Consider the following 23,119-nt stretch of genomic DNA (forward strand, 5'->3'; position numbering starts at 1 on the left):
ATCAAAGCAACAAAGAAAAGACAATGAAAGAAGTTCAATTCTACACTCTGCAATCCTTTGTATTTAAGGGAGAATTGCTCTGTGGGGTTCTTGAGTGTCTAATCTGTACACAATCTGTTTTGTTCCATTTCATCCTCGCCATCTGCCTCTCCTATTAAAGAGAGTACTGTATAGACTGTTGGTCAGTCTTGATTCCCATCACACTGCAGTATGCATTTAGGGGTAGGGACAGGGTATCACAACCTCTAACTAACCCCAATTCCAATGCAACAGGAAACAATATAGGAGGTACTGAAGGGGGTACAAATACATGAGATTCATGAAGGGAGGGAAACCCAGTAAGCCATAGTTCTCGGCAGAATCAGTATCACATGAAAGATCCCATTGCTGAAAAAAAGGTTGCAGAATCATAAGAGGAAGCTAAAGTGAAATAAACCTCCTAAGTAATGCAAATGATTTCACCCAGTCTAACAATTAAACATTAAACCAGACAAAAGATACTCACTACCTATAAGGCAGTGCTCTGAATTTGAGAAAACTTTCATAGGAGATGAGGCTTTAATGATACAGAATTGTGTTTCTTTAACATCCACACCTCCTATTTGGGAGATTTTAGGGTTATAAGTTGATGCCATCAGATACTTCTTTCGTACATCATGGTAGTCTCTTTGTAATGTCTCTAATCAGTGATGAGGGAGAGATAACATAGTTCCGCACTTTAACTCAGAAGAAGGAAAATGTATATCACGTGTCTTTAGGAAAGTCAATCTAGGTGAGCCCTAAACTGAGGAAGACAGTAGTGGGAGTAATGTGCAGTCTTTGTAATGTGTCAAGACTTGCCTATGCTTTTAAGAGCAAGGAAATGGCTTATAGGTGTTTTCTTCATGAAGGTGTCTGCCACTTCTAAGCCTACCAAACCCCTCTTCGGTATGTAGTTGTCTGTAGATGATGCAAAAACCACCACTGGAAACTAGAAAAAAGGTGTCTGTCTGAGAAGTGTCTGCTGGAAGAAGATCAACACATAGCCACTGTTGTAAAGAATGCCATGTTCTTAACATCCAGCTGCAACATATGTTTGAGCAGCAAGTCTCCATTCCCACCTGGGTTATTATGACTGTGCCAACTGGGACTCCATGGAACAGTTTGCAGAGCTCTCTAGAGAACAACTAACTTCAGAGAAAAAGGAAGAGAATGAAAAATCATTGCAGAACAATTCATCTACTCTACAAAAGACTTGGCAGAGTTGTCAACATACGGATATTGCTGCAGAGCACCTGAAGAGGGAGGGTGTAGCCCTTCAGTTACTGCCAAGAAACTCCTTAGGCTTCTTCTTATCACAAATAATTCCTCCTCAGGACCCCACCAATCCATTTTTTCAGATTGGAAATAAAAGAAAAATCACACCAGGTTTGTGAGAGTGGAGATAATTTTGAAAGAATACCCTCCACTTCCTGTAGTTTCCACTTCCCATTCCTCAACACCTATCAACTCTCAGCTTTTCAAGTACAGAGTTTAAGCTCTGGGATCAAAAACAAAACAGAGATGCAAAGAAAACATGGGTGTTGTCTCTCACATAGCTTGCTTAGTTGGAATTAGATTTATATTGGACCTATGTTATGTAAACAAAGTTCTGAAAACTAGATTTACAACAGATCACACCAGCTCTATGCAAGAACCATAGTATCTGTGCAGTAGATCTTCAGACTGTATGTTTTCTTTTTTTACTAGTCAGTTCATTTAATACAATCAGGACGAGTTTGAGAGAGTCTTCACCTTTCAGTTCAAGGTCCTACTATTCAAATTCCAGTCTGCACTAATGGTGATGTTGACATGAGTATCAGTCATACATCGCCCAAATCAGCAAAAAGTGTTTTCTCATGTTCCTACATGGGTATGGAGAAAATCAGATAATGGAAATTTACAGCTATTAACAAAATAAGCCAGCGCTTCAATTCTGGTTAGAAAAGTTTGAGAAACCCATTCAAGATAGATCTCAAGGAATGAAAGCTCAACCACACTTTTAGATTGAAGGGCATCCTCTTCTTACTCTGTTATAGATAATTAGGTGATCAATAGAATGCTGTCAATAAAAGGACCCTGACATAAAAATAAACATTAACAGCTTTTGATCTACATCCCTGAAAACATTTTTGAATTCAGCTTGTCTAAAAGCCAGCTCAAATCAGGCCTTTTTCCAAATTAGTGGTGGATGAACGTTTATTTCCATCATGAGTTAGATGTCTATTAAAGTGCTTACTCAAAAAGGTACATGTGTAAAGCAGAAGTCAGAAATTAAGAATGACCAGAAAGTAATTTATATTTTCTAATATAACTGTCAATTGGTGTTAGTATTTGTGCCAGTCCAGCAGGTACACACATGAATGTGGGATTCATTGATAACCATAAAAATTGCCTCTTTTAGTCTCAGGTATCTGAATGCATCTGCAAATGGTTTGGAGTTTTTACCCGTGGCCAGTGATGGAGAGGAGACCACAAGTGTGCTTCAGCACCTGTATTTGACCAATAACAACCTCACAGATGAATGCATTCCAGCGTTAAGTGGACATCTGAGTCTACATGTATTACGAATGGCAAATAACCAACTGCAGATATTTCCTGCCAGGTAACTGCAAGCCTAAAACTTATAGTGAAATCATATTTTAAAAAGGTGGTATATAGAGTGCACAGGGGACACATTTGTGGTGTTTGTAGGTGCTATGGATGTTGTATGTGAAGATACTTCACTGTTTAGTGTTGGCATGCTTAGAACCAATGCTGAATGTTGTTGAGGATACAGTTAGAAGAGTCAGAGATGAGACCAAATGAGATGAACATGAAAGACCTGTTAGCTCATGTTGTAGTGTTCATCTGGAACTACGGAAAATCTATTATATAGTTAAATAAGCAGGTCTTTTGTACCTACAACTCTTGGACATTCAGCAGAAGTGCCCCCCGCCCCCTAAGGACTAAAAATATAAAAAAAGATTAAAGATTGACAGAACTGTGAAACAGAAAAAGCGGATGGTGCATACTAGCCCTTGAAGAGTCAGAGTGCCGTTAAGTGAGAGAACAAGCATTGGCCCATCCTATACAACAGACGTTCCAGTTCAGGTTTCATACTGAGTTGCTTGGAGAAGAGGCTGCAGTCCACTGAGAGCCGTGGGGAATGTCATTCTGCCCAAGAGCAGACAGTGAATGGGCTTTAGTAGAGTCCATAGGAGATTGTTTGGAGCTATAGTCTATAGGTAATAGGTAGCAGTTTAGCAGCTTTTAAGCTTGCAGGATTAGAAAAGCTATCTGGAGTCCTGCTATATCCTGTGCAGTAGCACTTACCCTCAAATCTGTTTCTGGATCCAGCTTTCTATAGTGCTAAGCAGGGGTCCTATAAGGGAAACACAAACCCTATACCTTAATGTTCTTTTGGGCAGGAGAGGCCAACATCAGTCAGTTTTATACACACTTGTGTGGCTGTTGCAAGTGCTCCCATCGTGATCCTTGTGCGGCTGGCCGAGGTGGCAGCACTCTGTGTTCTCACTTTGCCTTGTGGAGCGGGGTTGTGAAGTAGTTTGCACTAGGCTACATGTTCTGTGCCTCCTTTTTGATAGCAAATGATGAAGTATTCATCCCTGGTGGGTTTTGTCTAAGGCCATGTTTGAATGGAATGTTTCAAGACTTGTTCTGAGCTTGCCAGTTTATTGAGAAAGAAAGAAATTCAAAAGGAGGAGAATGTGTCGTTTTACTTGATAGATTTTACGAAGCATATTTTCTAAAATGAAGTTGAACAGTGTCCTGGTTTTGCTGGAAAAATAGAGATTCTTTTGTCCCTTTCAGCTTAAATTAATCACATGTATTACAAAGTCCAAGAAAAATAAGGACACTTCCTGCAGCTTTTTTTCTTTGGTACTGTGGTGAGTGCAGGTGTGCTGGTGCATCAGTCTAGGTTCCAGCATTCGATTCCAATGTTTCTGGAGTGTGATATGTCTAATATGGTATATTAGAAATATAGATGCAAAGTGTGTGCAGGAAAGATGTGATAGTTTCATTTTGCCAACAGGGAAGGATGTTGCTGTTGACAGCAGGAGTTAAAAAGGGAACTGTATCCATATCCACTCCATAGATTATTATAGAATATGTCTGTAAGCACTACTGCTAGGCCTCTGTTTGGTTCCAGGGATGGATTCCAACTTCCAACAAGTGCCAAACATGGTCCTTATTGCACATTTGTTGTGACTGAATATGTGTTTATTTTAGTGTTTTCTGCACTGCTCCTGTGCCAAGAGTCCTGTGTATCAGTATCTTTTTCATTGTTGAAGACTAAAGGGAGGAGATACGAACTAGGTGCAAGTTGTGTGATGGCAGTGAATCTGGTCATGTGCTTGTTGTGTCATAATATTATTAATATATCTGTTAGAGAGGTAACCTGAAGCTTTATTTTGCATAAGGTATTTTCGTATGCCTTTGATCTGAGTGTTTGGAACGTGAGTTTGTCACAATAGTTTATATGAGGTGCAAAGTGGACATACAAGGTGTATCAGTTAAATGTTTTGCATTTATAGGTGTGTTAGCAATGTGTATGGCCATTGATGTTTGAACAGGTGCTTTGAGTGGCAAGGGTTTGTGTACCTTGGATATGCAGCTGGTGTGGCTGTGACAGCACCATTGTAGTGTAATGCTGTATGAAGGCAGAGATTGGTGGATCAAAGGGTCCTCATGCCAGTGGTGGCTATGGATGATTGCAGGAATGAGGAACGTTTGACAATGCAGTTGTATTTATTGTTGTATTTTGCAACGGGTAGGGGATGCCTGCACTTGTGTGATGGTAGGTGTGGGTGAGAGTAGCCAACAACTGTTTGCAGGTATGGAGGCACTTGTTACCAAGCATTATTTACTGTTTCAAAGAAAGGGAGCACACTGCCTACACTCCAGCAACAAAGTATGACCTCAATGCATCATGGTAAATGCAGTCGAATTCGTAGTCCATTCAAAGAGTAATAAAGTATTTCACCTCCGTAGGTGCAGCAAGTGGTGTATATCCCTGTACACGTGTTTCTGGGTTTAGCCCGTCATCAGCAGGGAGCAGCATGGTATTGGGGCTTGCTTGAAATGCCGCCAAATGTCTTCTCAGGTTTAAGAACCACTCATGTCGCACAGGTGCCTCCCAAGGCTCGTCAGCCGTGGCTCAAGGGAGCCATCAATAAGACCGTTTCAAAGAAAGGGAGCACACTGCCTACACTCCAGCAACAAAGTATGACCCCAATGCATCTTGGTAAATGCAGTTGAATTCGTAGTCCATGCAAAGAGTAATAAAGGCTTTCACCTCCGTAGGTGCAGCAAGTGCTGTATATCCCTGTACAAGTGTTTCTGGGTTTAGCTCGTCATCAGCAGAGAGCAGCATGGTATAGGGGCTTGCTTTAAATGCCGCCCAATGTCTTCTTGGGTTTAAGTACCGCTCATGGCACACAGGTGCCTCCCAAGGCTCGTCAGCAGTGGCTTAAGGGAGCCGACTTAAAGACAAAATTACATGAGTGGTACATAAACCTGAGAAGACATTTGGTGGCATTTCAAGCAAGCCCCTGTACCATGCTGCTCTCTGCTGATGACGAGCTAAACCCAGAAATACGTGTACAGGGATATACAGCACTTGCTGCACCTATGGAGGTGAAAGACTTTATTACTTTCTGAATGGACTACGAATTTGACTGCATTTACCATGATGCATTGGGGTTGGATTTGTTGCTGGAGTGTAGGCAGTGTGCTCCTTTTCGTTGTGATTTTAAGCATTGTTTACTGTTTATGTCTGATTTCTTTGTATGAGAATGTTGTGGTTGGAAGAAAAGTGTGTTAGAGTGAGTTGTGGTGAAGCAGGTGTTCAATACAGTGCGTATTGTTTGGTGCCTATTACATTGAGCTTTTCGTGTGATGTAAAATATGTGGTATCAGAGTGTGTTGTGCATAATGTGTGAAGGCCCTTTTCTGAACTTTGAAGGAATACATGGAAATATTCTAAGGGAGTGTTCTGTGCCTGGAAGTATTCCTGAGGAGACAGTCACTGTAAAGAATTAACTGGACTTAGCAGGAAAGATCTGTTTTCTCTTGGTCGAGTGTTCATTTGGAAATAGTTTGATTGAGTGTATAACCTGTATGTAGTTAAATACAAATAGTTTGAACTTGCAATTTGTGGGCTTTCAACACTCCAAATAAATAACTTTTTCTTAAGGTTGAGCATTTTTAAGGAGTGCTTTGTGTATTTTGTTTTGGTAACTGTACGTTACGAACTTGATTATTTTTTTATGTTCAGTAATGATGCAGTGGGAGACTTGTGTGTTTTTTTGATTTCCCATGATCTCACACATCATGTTTTGTTTATTTTTCATCAGCAAACTGAACAAATTGGAGCTGCTGGAGGAACTAAACTTGAGTTGCAACCAACTGAAAGCCATCCCCACTACTGTGGCAAATTGCAAAAGGCTGCAAGCACTTATTGCACACTCAAACCACATTAATGTCTTCCCAGAGATCTTTAGCCTTCCTCAAATTCAGGTACATCATACTGCCGTTTGTTAACATTTTGCATTTGTTCAATTTTTTTTTTTAGCTCTTGTTGCAACAGGCCTACTCTATCCAATATAGACTTGCCGTTGGGTCTACCCCTTGCTCTTAATTCTGTGACTTTCTTGTCTATCTCAGTTCTCTCTGTCTGATTCCGTGGCTTGCCTTCCTATTCTTGTATTTGTTCCACCTAAGTACCTTCCAGTGTGACTGTGTTTTAATTGGATGACGTCAGTTCTTTGCTTTGCAGCACAAATGGAACTATTTTATCTCTTCCTTTTTCTTTTGTTCCTTGCTCTCCTCTGCCCTCTTACAGTCCCTGCTGTTTATGTAAAAGTTTGGTTCTCGGGGGACGTGGGCATGAAAGTACCATAAGTGGACTTGCCTCACCTCACTTTCTGCCTTCCTCTTGCACTTCAGTTGATTTGCCCCTTTAAAGATCATGAAAGGTCACCCACTGGGGTGTGTGTAACTGGCTAACAAGGTCAAAAGAACTGTAGGACTTCAGTCCTGTACAGGCAGACTGCTTCCAAAATGGAAGCTCATGTAGAGGGGTGGCTAAGGCACAGGAATGAGGATGTGTTGCACGCTGTACCTGCATGGCACCCGAGCGGTGACCTGGTTGTAATCACAGGTGAAGGGCTGTCGGATGTGAAGTCTTGTGAGACAGCTGGATAGTAATGATCACATCCAGCCACCTATTGCAATTTTGGAGCTCCATTGTATATGCAGTGACTTTGGGTGATACTGGATCTGGATCAATGTTAAAAAACAAATAGAAATCCTTGGGACCTCCGTCAACCACCCCAGAAATATTCTAGTTTAAAGTCCCGGGATGAGCTGAGGCCAACAACGGGAACATGGAGGTCGGGTGGGGCAGTGGTGTCTAAAAGTGGGGGTACTCACAGCCCTGAGTGTGACATTTACCTGAGGGAAGCAGACATTTCAGAGTACTAAGGGAACAGCTGAGGCACACTACCAGACGAGAATTAAGGGGAACTTTTTAAACAGAAATGAATGGCAGTTGATGCTGGTCTGACTTCCTTGCCTTCTGATGAATGCCTCTTAAAATGAGTACAAATAGAGGCACGCTGTACTACCTGTCAGTGCCTAGGAAACAGCAGATGGTGGGCACAAAGAGAACTCAGTTGGAGAATGATCAAGATAGATTATCACCAGGCCCCAAAGTGTCTCTCCCAAAAGCATATTTGGGATGATATTCTTCTATCGTTCAAAAAAATAATTGGGGCAGGACTCAAAGGGAGCTCTGACTGAGCCCGGGCCTCTCGCAAAAATGGCATCCCGGTCTCAGAATTTGAGGAAGCGGGCAATCAACGCACCAGGGGGAGGTCTGACAGAGAGAGCTATGTGCTCACTCAATAGCGAACCATGTCGACAATCCGTCAGTGGGCATCCATGATTTAAACCAGGTCTTCAGAAATTCGATAGGTCCAGAGCCCTCTGCCGTCTCCGGGAATCACACAAAACACAGGTTGTTTCTTCTTAATCGGTTTTTGGCATCTTCTGCACGCTGTTGAAGCTCGTGAGTACGAGTAAGGAGATGGGACACCTTGGTTTTAAGATCTTGTACCTCGTCTTCCACTGTTGACACGCGTGCTTCTGTCTCATTGAGTCGTGCCGAGGCATTCTTAAGATCCTGTTGCAGCAGAGCCATATCCATTCTCACCTCCCCAATTTTATTCTCGATCACTGCCTGGGAGGACTGTATGGCTCGTAGGATCTTATTGGTGTCCCCCCTGTTCTCCCCAGCCAAGGCAGGGGCTACCATGGTATCTCCTCCCTGGGCTGCAGCCGGAGTTGTAAACTTATCTATACGCTTTTGGGAGGAGGATGGCTTCATCTGTTTGTCTTTCCCTATGGTGAAGCGGACAGGTGTGTGACAGGTATATCTGGTTCCACGGCGCACAGCTGAGGTCTCGTCCACATTCACCAGGCACCAATGAGTCACGTATATGTAGCATATGGTCCCTTAAGGCTGTGCGCACATCAGATCCCAGAAAGCAGACCACCAGTGGATGAGGCCCAGTGGGCGAGACGGGCCGGCACCAAGCAGATTGGTTTTCTCCCTTTATCCTCCAGGACCCTGGATTGTTCCGTCAGTCCCAGGGCCGGTGTGCCACCAATGATCAGGTCCAAAGACCACCAGGGGTTCCCCACCACAGCAGGGCTCTGCGTCCCGGTGTCCCAAGCCAAGCGGTTCACCTGTGTCCAGGGCTGGCACGAGATCTTCGTTTTAGGAGGTCCGGTCCCCCACGTTCACCCTCCCTGTGAGAGGCATAGGCGGAGGCAAGAGGTTCAGGCCCAGTCGTGAGCCGTGGGCTTTCATTCTCAGCCTGGGTTCAGCCTCTACCACTGTAGAGCAGGCCCCCTGGTGGCAGCAGACCTCGCCCCTGGTGTCTCCCATGCTATGAGAAGTACCAAGGAGTCCAGCAGCACTTCCAGCCAATCTGATGAGGAGAGGCCGCCATGGACGCCGGCCCCTACCACTTCTCCATGTCACTGCCGGGCCCTCAGGTTGCAAGTATGGGGGGTGGGTAGTCCCCATTGCGAGCCGGTGGCCACCAGAGTCCCCCAGCCCAGGCTGCAACCGCCTGTGGTCAGCAGACTCACCATGCCTCCGCAGGACGTCTCGGGCAGGTGACTTCTCCGAGGGCCGGGGTCTCCAGGGTCTCCACGGCCAGCTTCCCGCTCTGCCGCTCCTCGTCACAGTTACGAGGTTGGCGTCACTGCTCCATACCCACGTTGGATATCAGCCCAGCATGTGGGATCCTGGGCAGGCACCAGGGTTACCTCAGCCCCGGGGACCCCAGCGTCCAGCTGTCAAGCATGGGAGACCCCAGACAGTTACTCTCAGTGTCGGCCAAGGCCCAGCGGACGCCCGCCATTTTGTGTCTGCCACCCATGCCTCATCAGCGGTGCGGGCCTCAGTGTCCAGCGGGTGGTCCACAATGCCTCTCCGCTCAGTCCATGGTTCCCCTGCCGCAAGATGAGGATGTCTGCGTAGGCACGGTGGGTCCCCAGGCGGCATGGATGGTGGCGGATGATAGAGGGGTCCGGAGCACTCTGAGTGCGACCGCCATCTTGACGCCCTAAGTCACACCCCTCAGGAGATTGTTTTAAGGTGTGTATGTCATACTATGACCCTCAAAGCTAACCAGCGTATTTAATCATTTGGTGGAGGGTGGGACAGCAACACTTTGTATTGGCAAAGATGTGATTACGGTTCTTCCTAAGCGTGTCCAAGGAACTCGCTTTGCCCTTTTAACAGACCTATAGCCCTTAATGGCTATGCAGATTTTATGCCGCTTTTTTTTACCCGACATACATTTTGCCTAATTAAACAGAGGAAGGTAGCGAAATGCCACTGGACAGATTGGGAAAGGTAAAAGGGACAAAACAAACAACAACAAAAATCCACAGCAGTCACCGAGGGGGCAAACACTGGTGTTGAGAGTGTGTCTTTGTTTGAGGAGATTTGCAGACATTTCACCACAAGACAATGTGGATGCCAAATTGTTCACTAAAATCTTGGCCGGCAGGCTCGAGATGTTTTTACCAGGTTTGATCCATGCTAATCAATCCAGTTCATGAGAAGCAGTCAGACTCATGAAAACATAATGGACCTGTTTGAAAAGGTTTACAAAAAAATGACACCTACAATGGAATCTACTTGGATGCTGAGAAAACATTTGACCTGGTGGATTGCACTTTTGTGATCTTTGTCTTGGGGGCAGTAGCATTTGCTTATTGATATATATCGATGGTGATGACAAATTATACTCATCCGACAGCAAGGATTATAGGGAATCGGTACATGTCTCATCTGTTTTGGATGCAAGGGGGGCATTGGCAGAAGTGTCCCAGATCTCCAATTATATTTGAACTTAGCAAAGACCTATTACTGTGCTGTATATGGCAGTCTTCTGCTGTTTAGGGAATAACTCTGGGTTCGAAGGAATACAAAATTTATATTTATACAGATTACTTTATTCAGGTTTATGAACCATGAAATTGCACTGTCCAAATTGATTCATGAATTTGATGCAGTAGCAGGTTGGTAGGGGAAATCGGAGATCCTAGACCTAACGCTTAATCCAGATGCAGAGTGATATTCGAAAGACCAATTTCTATCTAAGTGGATAGTGATGCATATTAAATAGTTGGGGATTAAAATTACACCACATGGTGTAGATCTGTACAAAGCCACTTTCTCTCTCTTCTGGAAGACATTAGAAGATACATGATTAAATGGTCACCATCATTTGTCTGAAGGGTGAGAAGGATTAACAAGGTAAAAATGAACATATTTACTAAGAATCCTATACTTGTTTTAGATTCTTATACTTGTTTTAGGTCGTCCCAATTAGAGTATATAACAGGTTAAACAGCTGCAGTGCCTTTTCTGTTCTGTTTGGTTTTACTTGTTGTAGCTGGTGCAAGGGCATTCTGGGTAGGAGGCGTTCCAAAGGGGTGTCTCACTTTTCCTAATTGTTCTGTCTATTATGAAGAAACCTGAGTTTGCAACGTAGTAGATTGGTCCAGGATTGAGACAGACATGGCATGGTTTTTAATGGACCACAGATTAATTAGCAGACTGTTGTGTTCAGTACTCCTGGAGCTGTTACACATACTCATCTGGGCACCCATGAATACTTAGGAAAAATACCTACACCAGTTGTTTACACCTCCAGAATGAGAACTTTTAAGGAAGGATATGTAGATAAGCTCAACATGTATTAGAGTCCATGACATGCACTATAAAATTGTTTGGGGGTGTGGCCAAGGAAGCCAAGATGGCGGATGCGTTTTGAGAATGCTCCAAAACATCCTCTTCCATCCTTCGGAATCCTGCTGCCCTGGGTCAGTAAACTGGTATCTGCTGACTGTATCTATGCTCCTGTACTCCTCATGGCAGCGGACCAGCCCACCTGGTGCCTGAGACCACCAGGCAGACGAGAACCTGGTGTTTATCCCCGTTGCCATAAAGGGGCTGACGTGGCACTTTGGCAGATCTGGCAGCCTGGGGAGTGTGGCAGACTGGATTTGCACCCTTGGCTATTCACTACGACCTCGGGTGGTGGTGGCTGGGTCGCGGCTGGAGTGGAGGCAGTGTGACTCAGTGCTCCAGTGTGAAGTATACCAGAGCAGTGCCGGCCTGCGGGTGTGCCCCCATTGTTGGCGATGCCTGTGCAAGGGGACCTACTGATCACCCATCCCTTTGAATTGAAAGTGGGGGTGTCCGGAAGCTGTCTGGACCAAGCAAAAGGGTCTGAAAGTGTGGCTGCTCACCCCGCTGCCCCTCTGTTTGGAGATACTGCTGGCCCCCTTTCAGACTACACAGGCTGTCCCCTGCCCCTCCTTATCACTATCGAGCTGAAGCTAACCTACATAGTGTGGCAGGCCACCACTGCATGTCCCACCCTAAATAGAGAAGGACCCGGCTGCTTGCGCTGCCCTCTACTGAGGCCCGAGGACAAGTGGCCCCGGTAGCTGACTGCCCCCTGGGGCTACTACCAGGAACATATGTCCTGTTCTACCTAACGACCGTGGAGCCCTTCAGCATGGGCCTTACTCACCATCACCAGTGACAAATCTGGATGCTCGTGCTGCCCTGATCAGATGCCTTGGTCACATGGGTTGGTCTGAGTACCTCAGCAGATCACACTGGGGAGATCTGGGCCCATCAGATGCCAGGCCATACAACCCACTGGCAGACCACTCCTGGAGTGTACACCAGCCTTCATTGCCCATTGTCGATGGACTCAGCCAGGCTCCACCATACTCTTGCATGTTTGTCCCATCGACAGACTGTTTAGCCTTGGGCAGACGGGGGCCAAAACCCACACCCAAACAATGTTTTTAGAAATGTACAGTTTACCTGCTGATCGGTGCTGGACCTCTGACTGGTGATCCCTCTGGTACTTCAACAGCCTCCATCCACCGACCTGGATACCATTTTACAGGCTATTCAAATGCAAATACCAGATGCAGAACAGCAATACCTCACAGTCCCATCGGAAACCCCTAGGCAGACAAGTACAGCTCGCTCGAACATCATTGAAACAACACTCACTAGTGGAGTCCCTTCCACGTGTATATGAAGTGGGAAGCTGCTATAGTGGCTAGCTAATAAAGAAATGTCCTCCAGAATCATTCCTGAAATTATTGAGCCACCTGGAATCCACAGGACCAGCTCCACTGAGATCACTGCAGCATTCGTAGATTACTATCGCAAGGTCTACAGCCCCTCCTCCCCCAGCCCTTGCAGGTACAGGATAACCAGCTCGTGAATGACATTCCTTTATCATGCCTTATACTGTCCCTTACCTCAGATCTGGAAATTCACTTACACTTGAGGAAAAAACGACATCTCTGAAACTGGGGAAAATCCATGGGCCTGATGCATTCCCCTTGGAGTTCTAAAGGAAGTACAGCAAAATCCTTAGTCCTCACCTTTTGAACTTATATACAAAAGCAGTCACTAAGGGAGCCTTCCCTCCAGAACTAGACATGGCTACAATTGTAGTTCTCTCAAAGGAGGATCAAACACCCAAAAGTCGCTCGTCATTCTGTCCGGTATCCCAGATCAATACAGAAGTAAAGAGTTATGTTAAAGTACTCACCACCACACTCTGGCAAGCCCTGTCTCTGCTTATCCACCCGGACCAGTAAGTCTTCCTTCCAACTTGTAGTACCCACCACTGCATACAACTTATTTAAGGGGCGTTAGCCTATGCTTAAGACCTTGAGAGATCTGTGTCATCCTCATAGACTTCAAGAAGCTATTTGACTCGGATGACTGTTCCTTCCTCCTTATGACAATTGATACAATGGGCTTTGGGCCACAATTTCGGTCCTGTGTGAAGATGTTGACACTACTCCGCTAACCCTCACTTTGTGTGGTGCGGACAATCTCCAACCTCTTTCCAATTCGCAGGGGCATCAGGCTGGAATGCACTCTTTCCCCACTCCTTTTAGCTCTAGCTATTGAACCCTTAGCACAACTTATCTGATGCAATGCATGGATTCAGGGCTGGCACTGGTATGGACCAACAGAATAGAGGATTGTCCTGTGTGCAGTCCATCCTATTAGACAGATAAGCTTCCAGTATTTAGGCTTCTAGGTTTCACAAGATCCAGATTTGGCATGGAGCCTCAATCTCCCACCACTCAGCACTAAAATGGAACAGGACCTCCAAAAGTGTGAGCAACCCCTACTCAGCCTACCTGGGAGAGTGGCCTTATTCAGAATGATGATCCTTCCTAGGTTCCTTTACATTCTTCAACACTTTCCATTCATGACCCCATTCCACTGGTTTTGGCAACTCAATACTGTGATCCATGAATTTCTATGGGTGGGGAGACCACGCTATATAGTCCTGGATAAATGCCGCCAATTTTTGTACAACGGCTGGGTGGGGATGACCCACATCAAGCTGTATTGCTGGCATCCCATCTGACAGTTATCAATGTGTGACTAGATGGGGGGTGGGACAACCCAACATACCGACTGAAGCTATCTCACTTGGGGTTTGATGAAGTGATGTGACTGCTTTATGGCATCCCCATCCCACATAACCTTCTCTACATGACTGCTGTGGTCTTAAAAATCTGGCGATCGTCCCTGTGTTTGATTGGCTGGTACAAGAAACCCACACAACTCCCCCTCCTGTAGGGGCACAGATGGCTCCACCATACTGCTTGCTTTGTAGGGTGTAGGAATTGGGACCGAATTGGAATTACAGTTGTAGGAGACTTTTTGGATGGAGCATACATGCCCCCAGTGACAAACTTCAACACTAATTCTCCCTATCGCACACGCAATTCCCACATACAGCTTCACCATGCCTTTTCCTATCATCTTGACGACATCACAGACTTACTCAAATACAGCCCTTTTGAAGCTAGTCTCCTCACTGGCCGATTAAAAAAGTGAGCTTTATGCCACATCTATAGCACACTAGTAGATTATGTCCCAAAAGTGTTCCAAAACCTTAAACAACAATGGGAGGAATTGTTAGGCCCCATCAGCGAGATTGACTAGTGTGACATCAGGATGGCTCCACAAGGAACTGCCATCTTTTCCAAACTGTGAATGATCCAGTTACGATTCGTGCACATAACTTGTTTTACTACCAGGCACATGTGGCATGCTGGCAGGTTCCCCAGCCTACTTGCTTTAAATGCTCACCTCCAAACGTCAGTTTCTTCCTGTGTGTTTTGGTTGTGCCTCTGGATAACCAGCTTTTGGAGAGAGATTGGAAAAACATTGTTGGTCCTGGAAAGACCAGTTGACTTGACCCTGAGGGTGGAACTGCTTGCCCTGCTGGAGGACCTCAGGGGTCCCAAATGTAAATGACTTATGGTGGGAGTGGCCACAGCTGTAGCCAAACAAGACATAACCTGCAAATGGAAATCCTTCCCCTCCCCCAAACAACAGAACGGCAGACGGGGTGCGCTGGTGCGCACAATTGGAGAACCCAATCTACCTGACTCGAGGTTGCCATCAGAGGCACTCTAAGATTTGGGGAAACTGGTGGCTGTATAATGGGTTGGTGAATGGTTGAAGATATGCACTGTGGGCACTAACATCAGTACATTTTGATGTATCTTTAATTACTTTGTCCTTCAACTGAAGCAGACTGTACTGAATGTTGTACCAGAAAATAATGAAATTAGTCTATCAAAAATAAAATGTTTATGGCTGGTAATACTTTTCAGTCTTCATCATATGTATCCCAGCCCAGTGCTAGCTGAGAATGTTGAAGTGGCTGGGGTGAGGTAGGAGACCCTCTACATAGATGATGGGAATGTCCCAAGCTAGCATTCGTTAGGGAGGGACTTGCAAAAGCTCTAAAACAAAATACTAGCCTACCCTAAACCTTTTCACCCAAGGTTACTACTGCTAGGACAAAGGCCTGCTAGACATAAGGGAATATTAAGGCCTGGCTGATATTCACAATGCCAGTGTTTGGGAACTTCTTAACTAGCATTTCATTTCAGTGGAAAAGAAAGATCTCCCCTTACAGTCTCAGGAGCAATTTAGGCTCTGGAATACCATTGCAGTGGAACACTTAACTAGCAATCTTAATTGGAACAACCTGCAGTTCAATGTAACATGGAATGCACTGCTAGATTACTTGTGTGAATGGCTTTAGAACCTTCAGTGCCCTCCTATGTGGAGGGCAATGGGGCCGTTTTCTTAAATGACTGGCTGTATGAGGATTGCCATCTTAACAGTGGATTTTGCCATAAACACTGACAAAACCCAAAAGGCATTAGCAAAGCCAATAGGTCTACACCTAGGTGTCACAGGTGAGACCTAGTCACCTTACTACTACTTTTTTCTTTACTATTCTTATTTCTTCCCTTTTCCAACAAAGGGATAAATATTTCCTGAGAACACATGCTAAACTAGCATAATAATATGAAATGCATTGTGGAGGGAAACAAAATAGTGAAAGGAAGTGGGAAATTGTGCAGACCCACTTATGGAAAGAGATATTGCACTTCCTCTTTAAACCACCTAAAGTGTTCCTCAGCTCTAGAATGCATGTAAAGGAACCTGGGAACATTGCAGGCCATTTCTTCCTTTTCTGCCCATTTATATTTTCCTTATAATGAATTATTATTTCATTCTTTTGACTGTGATTGATCTCTTATGTGTTCTGTTCATGCTTGTTTCAGTTTTTGAAGAGAAATTCTTTATTTTCACCCTCTTCATCTTGTCTACGCAGGTTCAACATAGCTCACAATTTGTGAATTGTCCTTTGTATCTGATAGAGACTTCTAGTTGCAGATTCCTTACCTTTGAATTTCCCCAGGCGTCAGATTGGATCCAGAGATTTTTCTTTGAGCAGCACCTCTGCGCGCTGTCAGGTGGCGCCGATTGACTCCGCGGGTGTTGTCGGCGTCTTGCTCGCCATGATGACGTTGCGGTTGCATATAGGTGCCACCCCGGCACGCTGACGTCAGTTCTTTGCTTTCCGTGCCAGCCTATGCGCAGATCCAGAGAAAAGCTATCTCAGTCTCTTTTTGACTACGTCGACATTTTTGTCATATTTTTGACAAGTTCATGGATGCGTCGATGGATGTCCTGCAAGGCCAGATTCAAGCCCTGCAACTTCTGTCACCGAATTATGTCGGTGATGGATCTGCACCTCGTGTGCTTATGGTGTTTGAAGCGCGATCACGACCCGAAGTCGTGCTCCGAGTGTCGGGCCATGAACCCAAAGGCTTTGAGAGAGCAGTCCCTAAAGCTCATGGTGACCCGACACTCGACTCCGCGACGCTCACGGTCCTGTTCGAAAGGAAGGTCTCGAGATCGGCCGCGGAGTCACCACCTTTCTTCGTCCTCCAAGTCATCGGGACATTCGGGTCACAAAACTAAAAAGTCGAAGAAAGACGAGCGTTCTTCGACTTCACCCCGTTGATCGGATGATACGACACAGGAAGAGCATTGACGCTGTAGGCCTCCGTCAACGAGCCTTCTTCTGGGTTGGCTCCACGCTTCCCCGACTTCCCGCCCAACTCAAAGAATTATACGAGGCCATGCACCTCATTTTTGGGCAGTCTGACCCACCTTCGGAGCCTTCAGGCACAGATGAGTCGGTTGGAGTCTCTTCAGTTTCAAAGCGGTTGGCTTCGGCTCCGGAGGGCCCCTCTGTAGGAAAGTACCATCTTGCCTGGCATGTTACCCCCATTTTTACTTGTGTGTCAGTTTGTTGTTGCCTCTCACTGGGATCCTGCTAGCCAGGACCCCAGTGCTCATAGTTTGTGGCCTGAATGTGTTCCCTGTGTGGTGCCTGTGTCACTGAGACTCTGATAACCAGAACCTCAGTGCTTATGCTCTCTCTGCTTTTAAAATTGTCACTGCAGGCTCGTGACCATTTTTACCAATTCTGATTGGCACACTGGAACACCCTTATAATTCCCTTGTATATGGTACCTAGGTACCCAGGGTATTGGGGTTCCAGGAGATGCCATCCCTATGGGCTGCAGCATTTCTTTTACCACACATAGGGAGCTCAGACAATTCTTACCCAGGACTGCCACTGCAGCCTGAGTGAAATAACGTCCACGTTATTTCACAGCTATTTTACACTGCACTTAAGTAACTTATGAGTCACCTATATGTCTAACCCTCACCTAGTGAAGGTTAGGTGCAGATCTACTAAGTGTGAGGGCACCCTCGCACTAGCTAAGGTGACCCCACATAGTTCAGGGCAATGTCCCCGGACTTTGTGAGTGCGGGGACACCATTACACCTGTGCACTACATATAGGTCAATACCTATATGTATAGCTTCACAATGGTAACTCCGAATAAGGTCATGTAACATGTCTAAAATCACGGAATTCTCCCCCACATGCCAAATCTAGTATTGGGGTGCCAATCCCATGCATCCCCGGGGCTCCAGCATGGACCCCCCGGGTACTACCAAACTAGCTCTCTGGGGTTTTCACTGCAGCTACCGCTGCTGCCAACCCACAGACAGGCTTCTGCCATCCTGGGATCTGGGCAGCCTAGTCCCAGGAAAGCAGAACAAAGAATTTCCTCTGAGAGGGGGAGTTACACCCTCTCCCTTTGAAAATAGGTGTTAAGGGATGGGGAGGAGTAGCCTCCCCCAGCCTCTGGAAATGCTTTGAAGGGCACATATGGGACCCTGCTCTGGCGTGAAACTGGACAAAAGAAAGGGGGGAGTGACCACTCCCCTGTCCATCACCACCCTAGGGGTGGTGCCCAGAGCTCCTCCAGTGTGTCCCAGACCTCTGCCTTCTTGAATGCAGAGGTGTGAGAGCACAGTGGAGGCCTCTGAGTGGCCATTGCCAGCAGGTGACGTTGGAGACCCCTCCTGATAGAGGAGGATTGGCCACCTAGCCAGGTAAGCACCTGAGGGCTATTTAGGGTCTCTCCTGTGGGTTTCTCGTTCAGATAACAAATACAAGAGCTCACCAGAGTTCCTATGCATCTCCCACTTCGACTTCTGCCAAGGATCGACCATTGACTGCTCCAGGACGCCTGCAAAACTGTAACAAAGTAGTAAGAAGACTACCAGCAACATTGTAGCGCCTAATCCTGCCGGCTTTCTCGACTGTTTCCTGGTGGTGCATGCTCTGAGGGCTGTCTGCCTTCACCCTGCACTGGAAGCCAAGAAGAAATCTCTGTGGGTCGACATAATCTTCCCCCTGCTAACACAGGCACCAAACTTCTGCTTCAACGGTCCTCTGGGTCCCCTCTGATCTTGACGAGTGTGGTCCCTGGAACACAGGAGTTGGATCCAAGTGACCCCGACAGTCCAGTGGCCCATCTGTCCAAATTTGGTGGAGGTAAGTCCTTGCCTCCCCACGCCAGACAGTAATCCTGTGTACTGCGTGAACTGCAGCTGCTAGGGCTTCTGTGCACTTTTGCAAGGAATCCTTTGTGCACAGCACAGCCCAGGTCCCCAGCACTCCGTCCTGCATTGCTCAACTCGCTAAGTTGACCCCCGACTTCGTGAGACCCTCCTTTGTAGTGTTGTGACGACCGCCGTGCTCAGTTCTCTTGAACCCCTGTTCAAGTGCTTCTGCAGGTGCTGCCTGCTTCTGCGTTGGCTCTCTGTGCTGCTGAGCGCCCCCTCTGTCTCCTCCTCCAAGGGGCGACCTCCTGGTCCTTCCTGGGCCCGGGCAGCACCCATTTTATTCAACTGCGACTTCTGCAGCTAGCAAGGCTTGTTTGCAGTCTTTCTGCGTGGAAACAACTCTGCATCCTCCAGCACGCAGTGGGACATCTTCTGTGCAAATGAGAAGTTCCTGGCATCTTCCGTTGTTGCAGAATCTTCAGCTTCTTCCACCTGGAGGCAGCCATTTTTCACCTTCATCCGGGGTTTAGTGGGCTCCTGCTCCCCCTGGACACTTTCGTGACTCTTGGACTTGGTCCCCTTCCTTTACAGGTCCTCAGGTCCAGGAATCTGTCTTCAGTGCTTTGCAGTCAGTTGTTGTCCTTGCAGAATCTCCTATCACAACTTTAGTGTGTTTCTGGGGAAGTAGGGTAACTTTACTCCTACTTTTCAGGGTCTTGGGGTGGGGTATCTTGGACACCGTTAGTGTTTTCTAACACTCCCAGCGATCCTCTACACACTACACTAGGCCTGGGGTCCCTAAGTGGTTCGCATTCCACTTTCTTAGTATATGGTTTGTGTTGCCCCAAGGCCTATTGCATCCTATTGTATTCTGCAGTGCTTGCGCTAATTTTCTAACTGTTTACTTACCTGATTTTGGTTTGTGTGTATATTTTGTGTATTTTACTTGCCTCCTAAGGGAGTATATCTTCTGAGATATTTTTGGCACATGTTTTTAGTAACTCTGAGTATTGTGATTCTTATGATATAGTGCTATATGATATAAGTGGTATGGTAGGAGCGTTGCATGTCTCCTAGTTCAGCCTAAGCTGCTCTGCTATAGCTACCTCTATCAGCCTAAGCTGCTAGAACACTACTAATCTACTAATAATAAGGGATAACTGGACCTGGCACAAGTAGTAAGTACCATCAGGTACCCACTATAAGCCAGGCCATCCTCCTACACCCTCCGGATCCAATTGCGGATCCGTCCCCACGCCGGTCGTGCCACGGCGACCTTCCCTGGCTTCGGTTCAGACGTCGATGCTCCAGACGTCGGTTGGGCCTACAATAGACGTTGATCCCATCATCATACCCTACTACCCGGATCCGGAACGACGTCATCAATGCCGATTCATTCTCTATGGGCTCTCCTGGGCCCAGGGTTGATCCAGAACCTTATTCTTGTGGGTATGGATACGGGGAGAGTATGGAGGGGTCGCTGGACCCTTTAGAATACCAGCTTGACCCACAAATGAACTGGGTACAGGATTTGGGTGGTGCCAGTGAACTAGACACCTCCCCTGACACTGGTAGCGTGGCTACGGAGGAGGGTGCTTCTTACTCTATGGTGGCGAGAAGGGCGGCTGAGGTCCTGGACCTCAAGCTTCCTTCTGTGGAGGTGAGGCCTAACATCCTACCGGACGTACTTCAACCGGGGTCTTCCTCTTCCGAGCCCCTTTTACCCTTCAATGAAGCACTGACAGACGTCTTTTTGCGTACTTGGTCCAGACCCAGCACAGGGGCTCCTGTGAATAGGACTATTGCCTGCTGCCATCGGCCTGCGCCTTCAGACCCTAAATTCCTGACCCAACACCCCACGCCTAAGAGCCTTGTCATCTAGGCTTCTTCTTCATCTGGCGCATTCCCTGACACACCCCCGGATAGGGAATCAAAAAGACTGGATCATTTGGGGAAGAAATTTGTGGAAGAAGTTGTTTTCTTCCAACAGTCTAGCGCTGCGGTTCGTGAACACTGCATGCCTTTTGGGCCGCTATTCCCATACTCTCTGGGATACTGTCGTGCAATTGCTGCCTGCAGTTCCGGAGGAGGGCCGGACTGTCCTGTCCCAAGCCATAACAGATGGGAGGTGTAAGGAAATGCCTCCTTGGCATGGTTACCCCCTAACTTTTTGCCTTTGCTGATGCTAAGTTTTGATTGAAAGTGTGCTGGGACCCTGCTAACCAGGCCCCAGCACCAGTGTTCTTTCCCTAAACTGTACCTTTGCTTCCACAATTGGCACAGCCCTGGCACTCAGATAAGTCCCTTGGAACTGGTACCCCTGGTACCAAGGGCCCTGATGCCAGGGAAGGTCTCTAAGGGCTGCAGCATGTCTTATGCCACCCTGGGGACCCCTCACTCAGCACAAGCACACTGCCTCACAGCTTGTGCATGCTGGTGGGGAGAAAATGATTAAGTCGAAGTTGCACTCCCCTCAGAGTGCCATGCCAACCTCACACTGCCTGTGGCATAGGTAAGTCACCCCTCTAGCAGGCCTCACGGCCCTAAGGCAGGGTGCACTATACCACAGGTGAGGGCATATGTGCATGAGCACTATGCCCCTACAGTTCCTAAGCACCACTTTTGGCGGCAAGGCTGGAGGAGATAATGAGAAAAACAAGGAGGAATCACCCACCAGTCAGGACAGCCCCTAAGGTGTCCTGAGCTGAGGTGACCCCTGCCTTTAGAAATCCTCCATCTTAGTTTTGGAGGATTCCCCCAATAGGATTAGGGATGTGCCCCCTTCCCCACCGGGAGGAGGCACATGGAGGGTGTAGCCACCCTCAAAGACAATAGCCATTGGCTACTGCCCTCTCAGACCTAAACACACCCCTAAATTCAGTATTTGGGGGCACCCCAGATCCCAGGAAATCAGATTCCTGCAACCTGAAGAAACAAGAAGGACTGTTGACCTACAAGCCTGCAGAGAAGAAGGACAATGACTACTGCTTTGGCCCCAGCCCTACCGGCCTGTCTCCAACTTCGAAAACCTGCACCTGACCGGCCCTGAGCTGCTGGTGTGGTAACTTTGTGGTTGCCTTGAACCCCCAACAGTGGGCTGCCTATGCCCCAGAACTGAGACTTGTAAGTGTTTTACTTACCTCACAAACTAACCTTTACTTACCTCCCCAGGAACTGTTGATTTTGCACTGTGTCCACTTTGAAAATAGCTTATTGCCATGTTTACAAAGACTTATATGATATTGCTTTTATTCAAAGTTCCTAAAGTATCCAAGTGAAGTACCTTGCATTTAAAGTGTTTACTGCACGTTTTGAACCTGTGGTTCTTAAAATAAACTAAGAAAATATATTTTTCTATATAAAAACCTATTGACCTGGAGTAAGTCTTTGAGTGTGTGGTCCTCATTTATTGCCTGTGTGTGTACAACAAATGCTTAACACTACCCTCTGATAAGCCTACTGCTCGACCACACTACCACAAATTAGAGCATTGGAATTATCTAATTTTGCCACTATCTTACCTCTAAGAGGAACCCTTGGACTCTGTGCACACTATTTCTTACTTTGAAGTAGTATATACAGAGCCAACTTCCTACAGGAGGGATGCGGCTAAATTCATGATTCGTTGTGGACTGGATACCACCGACTCTGGGCAGATCGGTTGCATCGACGGTGGCACTGAGATGCACGCCTGGCTGAGAACGTCTGGATTTTCGGGGGATGTCCAGCAATCCTTGATGGACATGCCCTTTGATGGCACACGTCTCTTCCGAGACAAGACGGACTCGGCGCTCGAGTGCTTTAAGGATTCCCGAGCCACGGGCCCTGTCCCTTGGCCTCGCGCCCGCACCTAGACCCTAGCCATCCGCCTTTCACCCCTTTTATGGTTACGGAAGGGGCACCCAACCACAACCGTAGGTGGCAGGATACGCCATCCCCTGCCCCAATTGCAAGCCATTACCTCGGACAGGTGGGTACTCCAAATTATCCGAAGGGGCTACTCCCTCTCCTTCGAGACATCTCCTCCAGCCATGCCACCTTCCTACAGGTAGATATCGGAGGGTCATATAGAGCTTCTCTGAGAGAAAGTCCACGACCTTTTGGCCAAATGAACTATAGAGAGGTACTGTTGCCAGAAGTATGTTGTGGTTACTATTCCCGCTACTTTCTGGTTCCGAAAAAGGACAAAGGTCTTCGGCCTATATTAGA

The 23,119-nt window shown here is 46.8% G+C and overlaps 1 protein-coding gene across 1 annotated transcript in view; it reads left to right on the forward strand.

The window, feature by feature from the left end:
• Positions 1 to 23,119, forward strand: part of PHLPP2 (PH domain and leucine rich repeat protein phosphatase 2) — a 624,424-nt gene that overhangs the window by 408,086 nt on the left and 193,219 nt on the right. The window contains exons 13-14 of the mRNA XM_069217328.1: positions 2,423 to 2,623; positions 6,378 to 6,540. Coding sequence (XP_069073429.1) covers positions 2,423 to 2,623; positions 6,378 to 6,540 — 364 coding nt within the window. The remainder of the gene's footprint in view (positions 1 to 2,422; positions 2,624 to 6,377; positions 6,541 to 23,119) is intronic.

Source organism: Pleurodeles waltl, chromosome 12 (assembly GCF_031143425.1).
Source record: "Pleurodeles waltl isolate 20211129_DDA chromosome 12, aPleWal1.hap1.20221129, whole genome shotgun sequence".
In the NCBI taxonomy this organism is placed as follows: Eukaryota; Metazoa; Chordata; class Amphibia; order Caudata; family Salamandridae; genus Pleurodeles; species Pleurodeles waltl.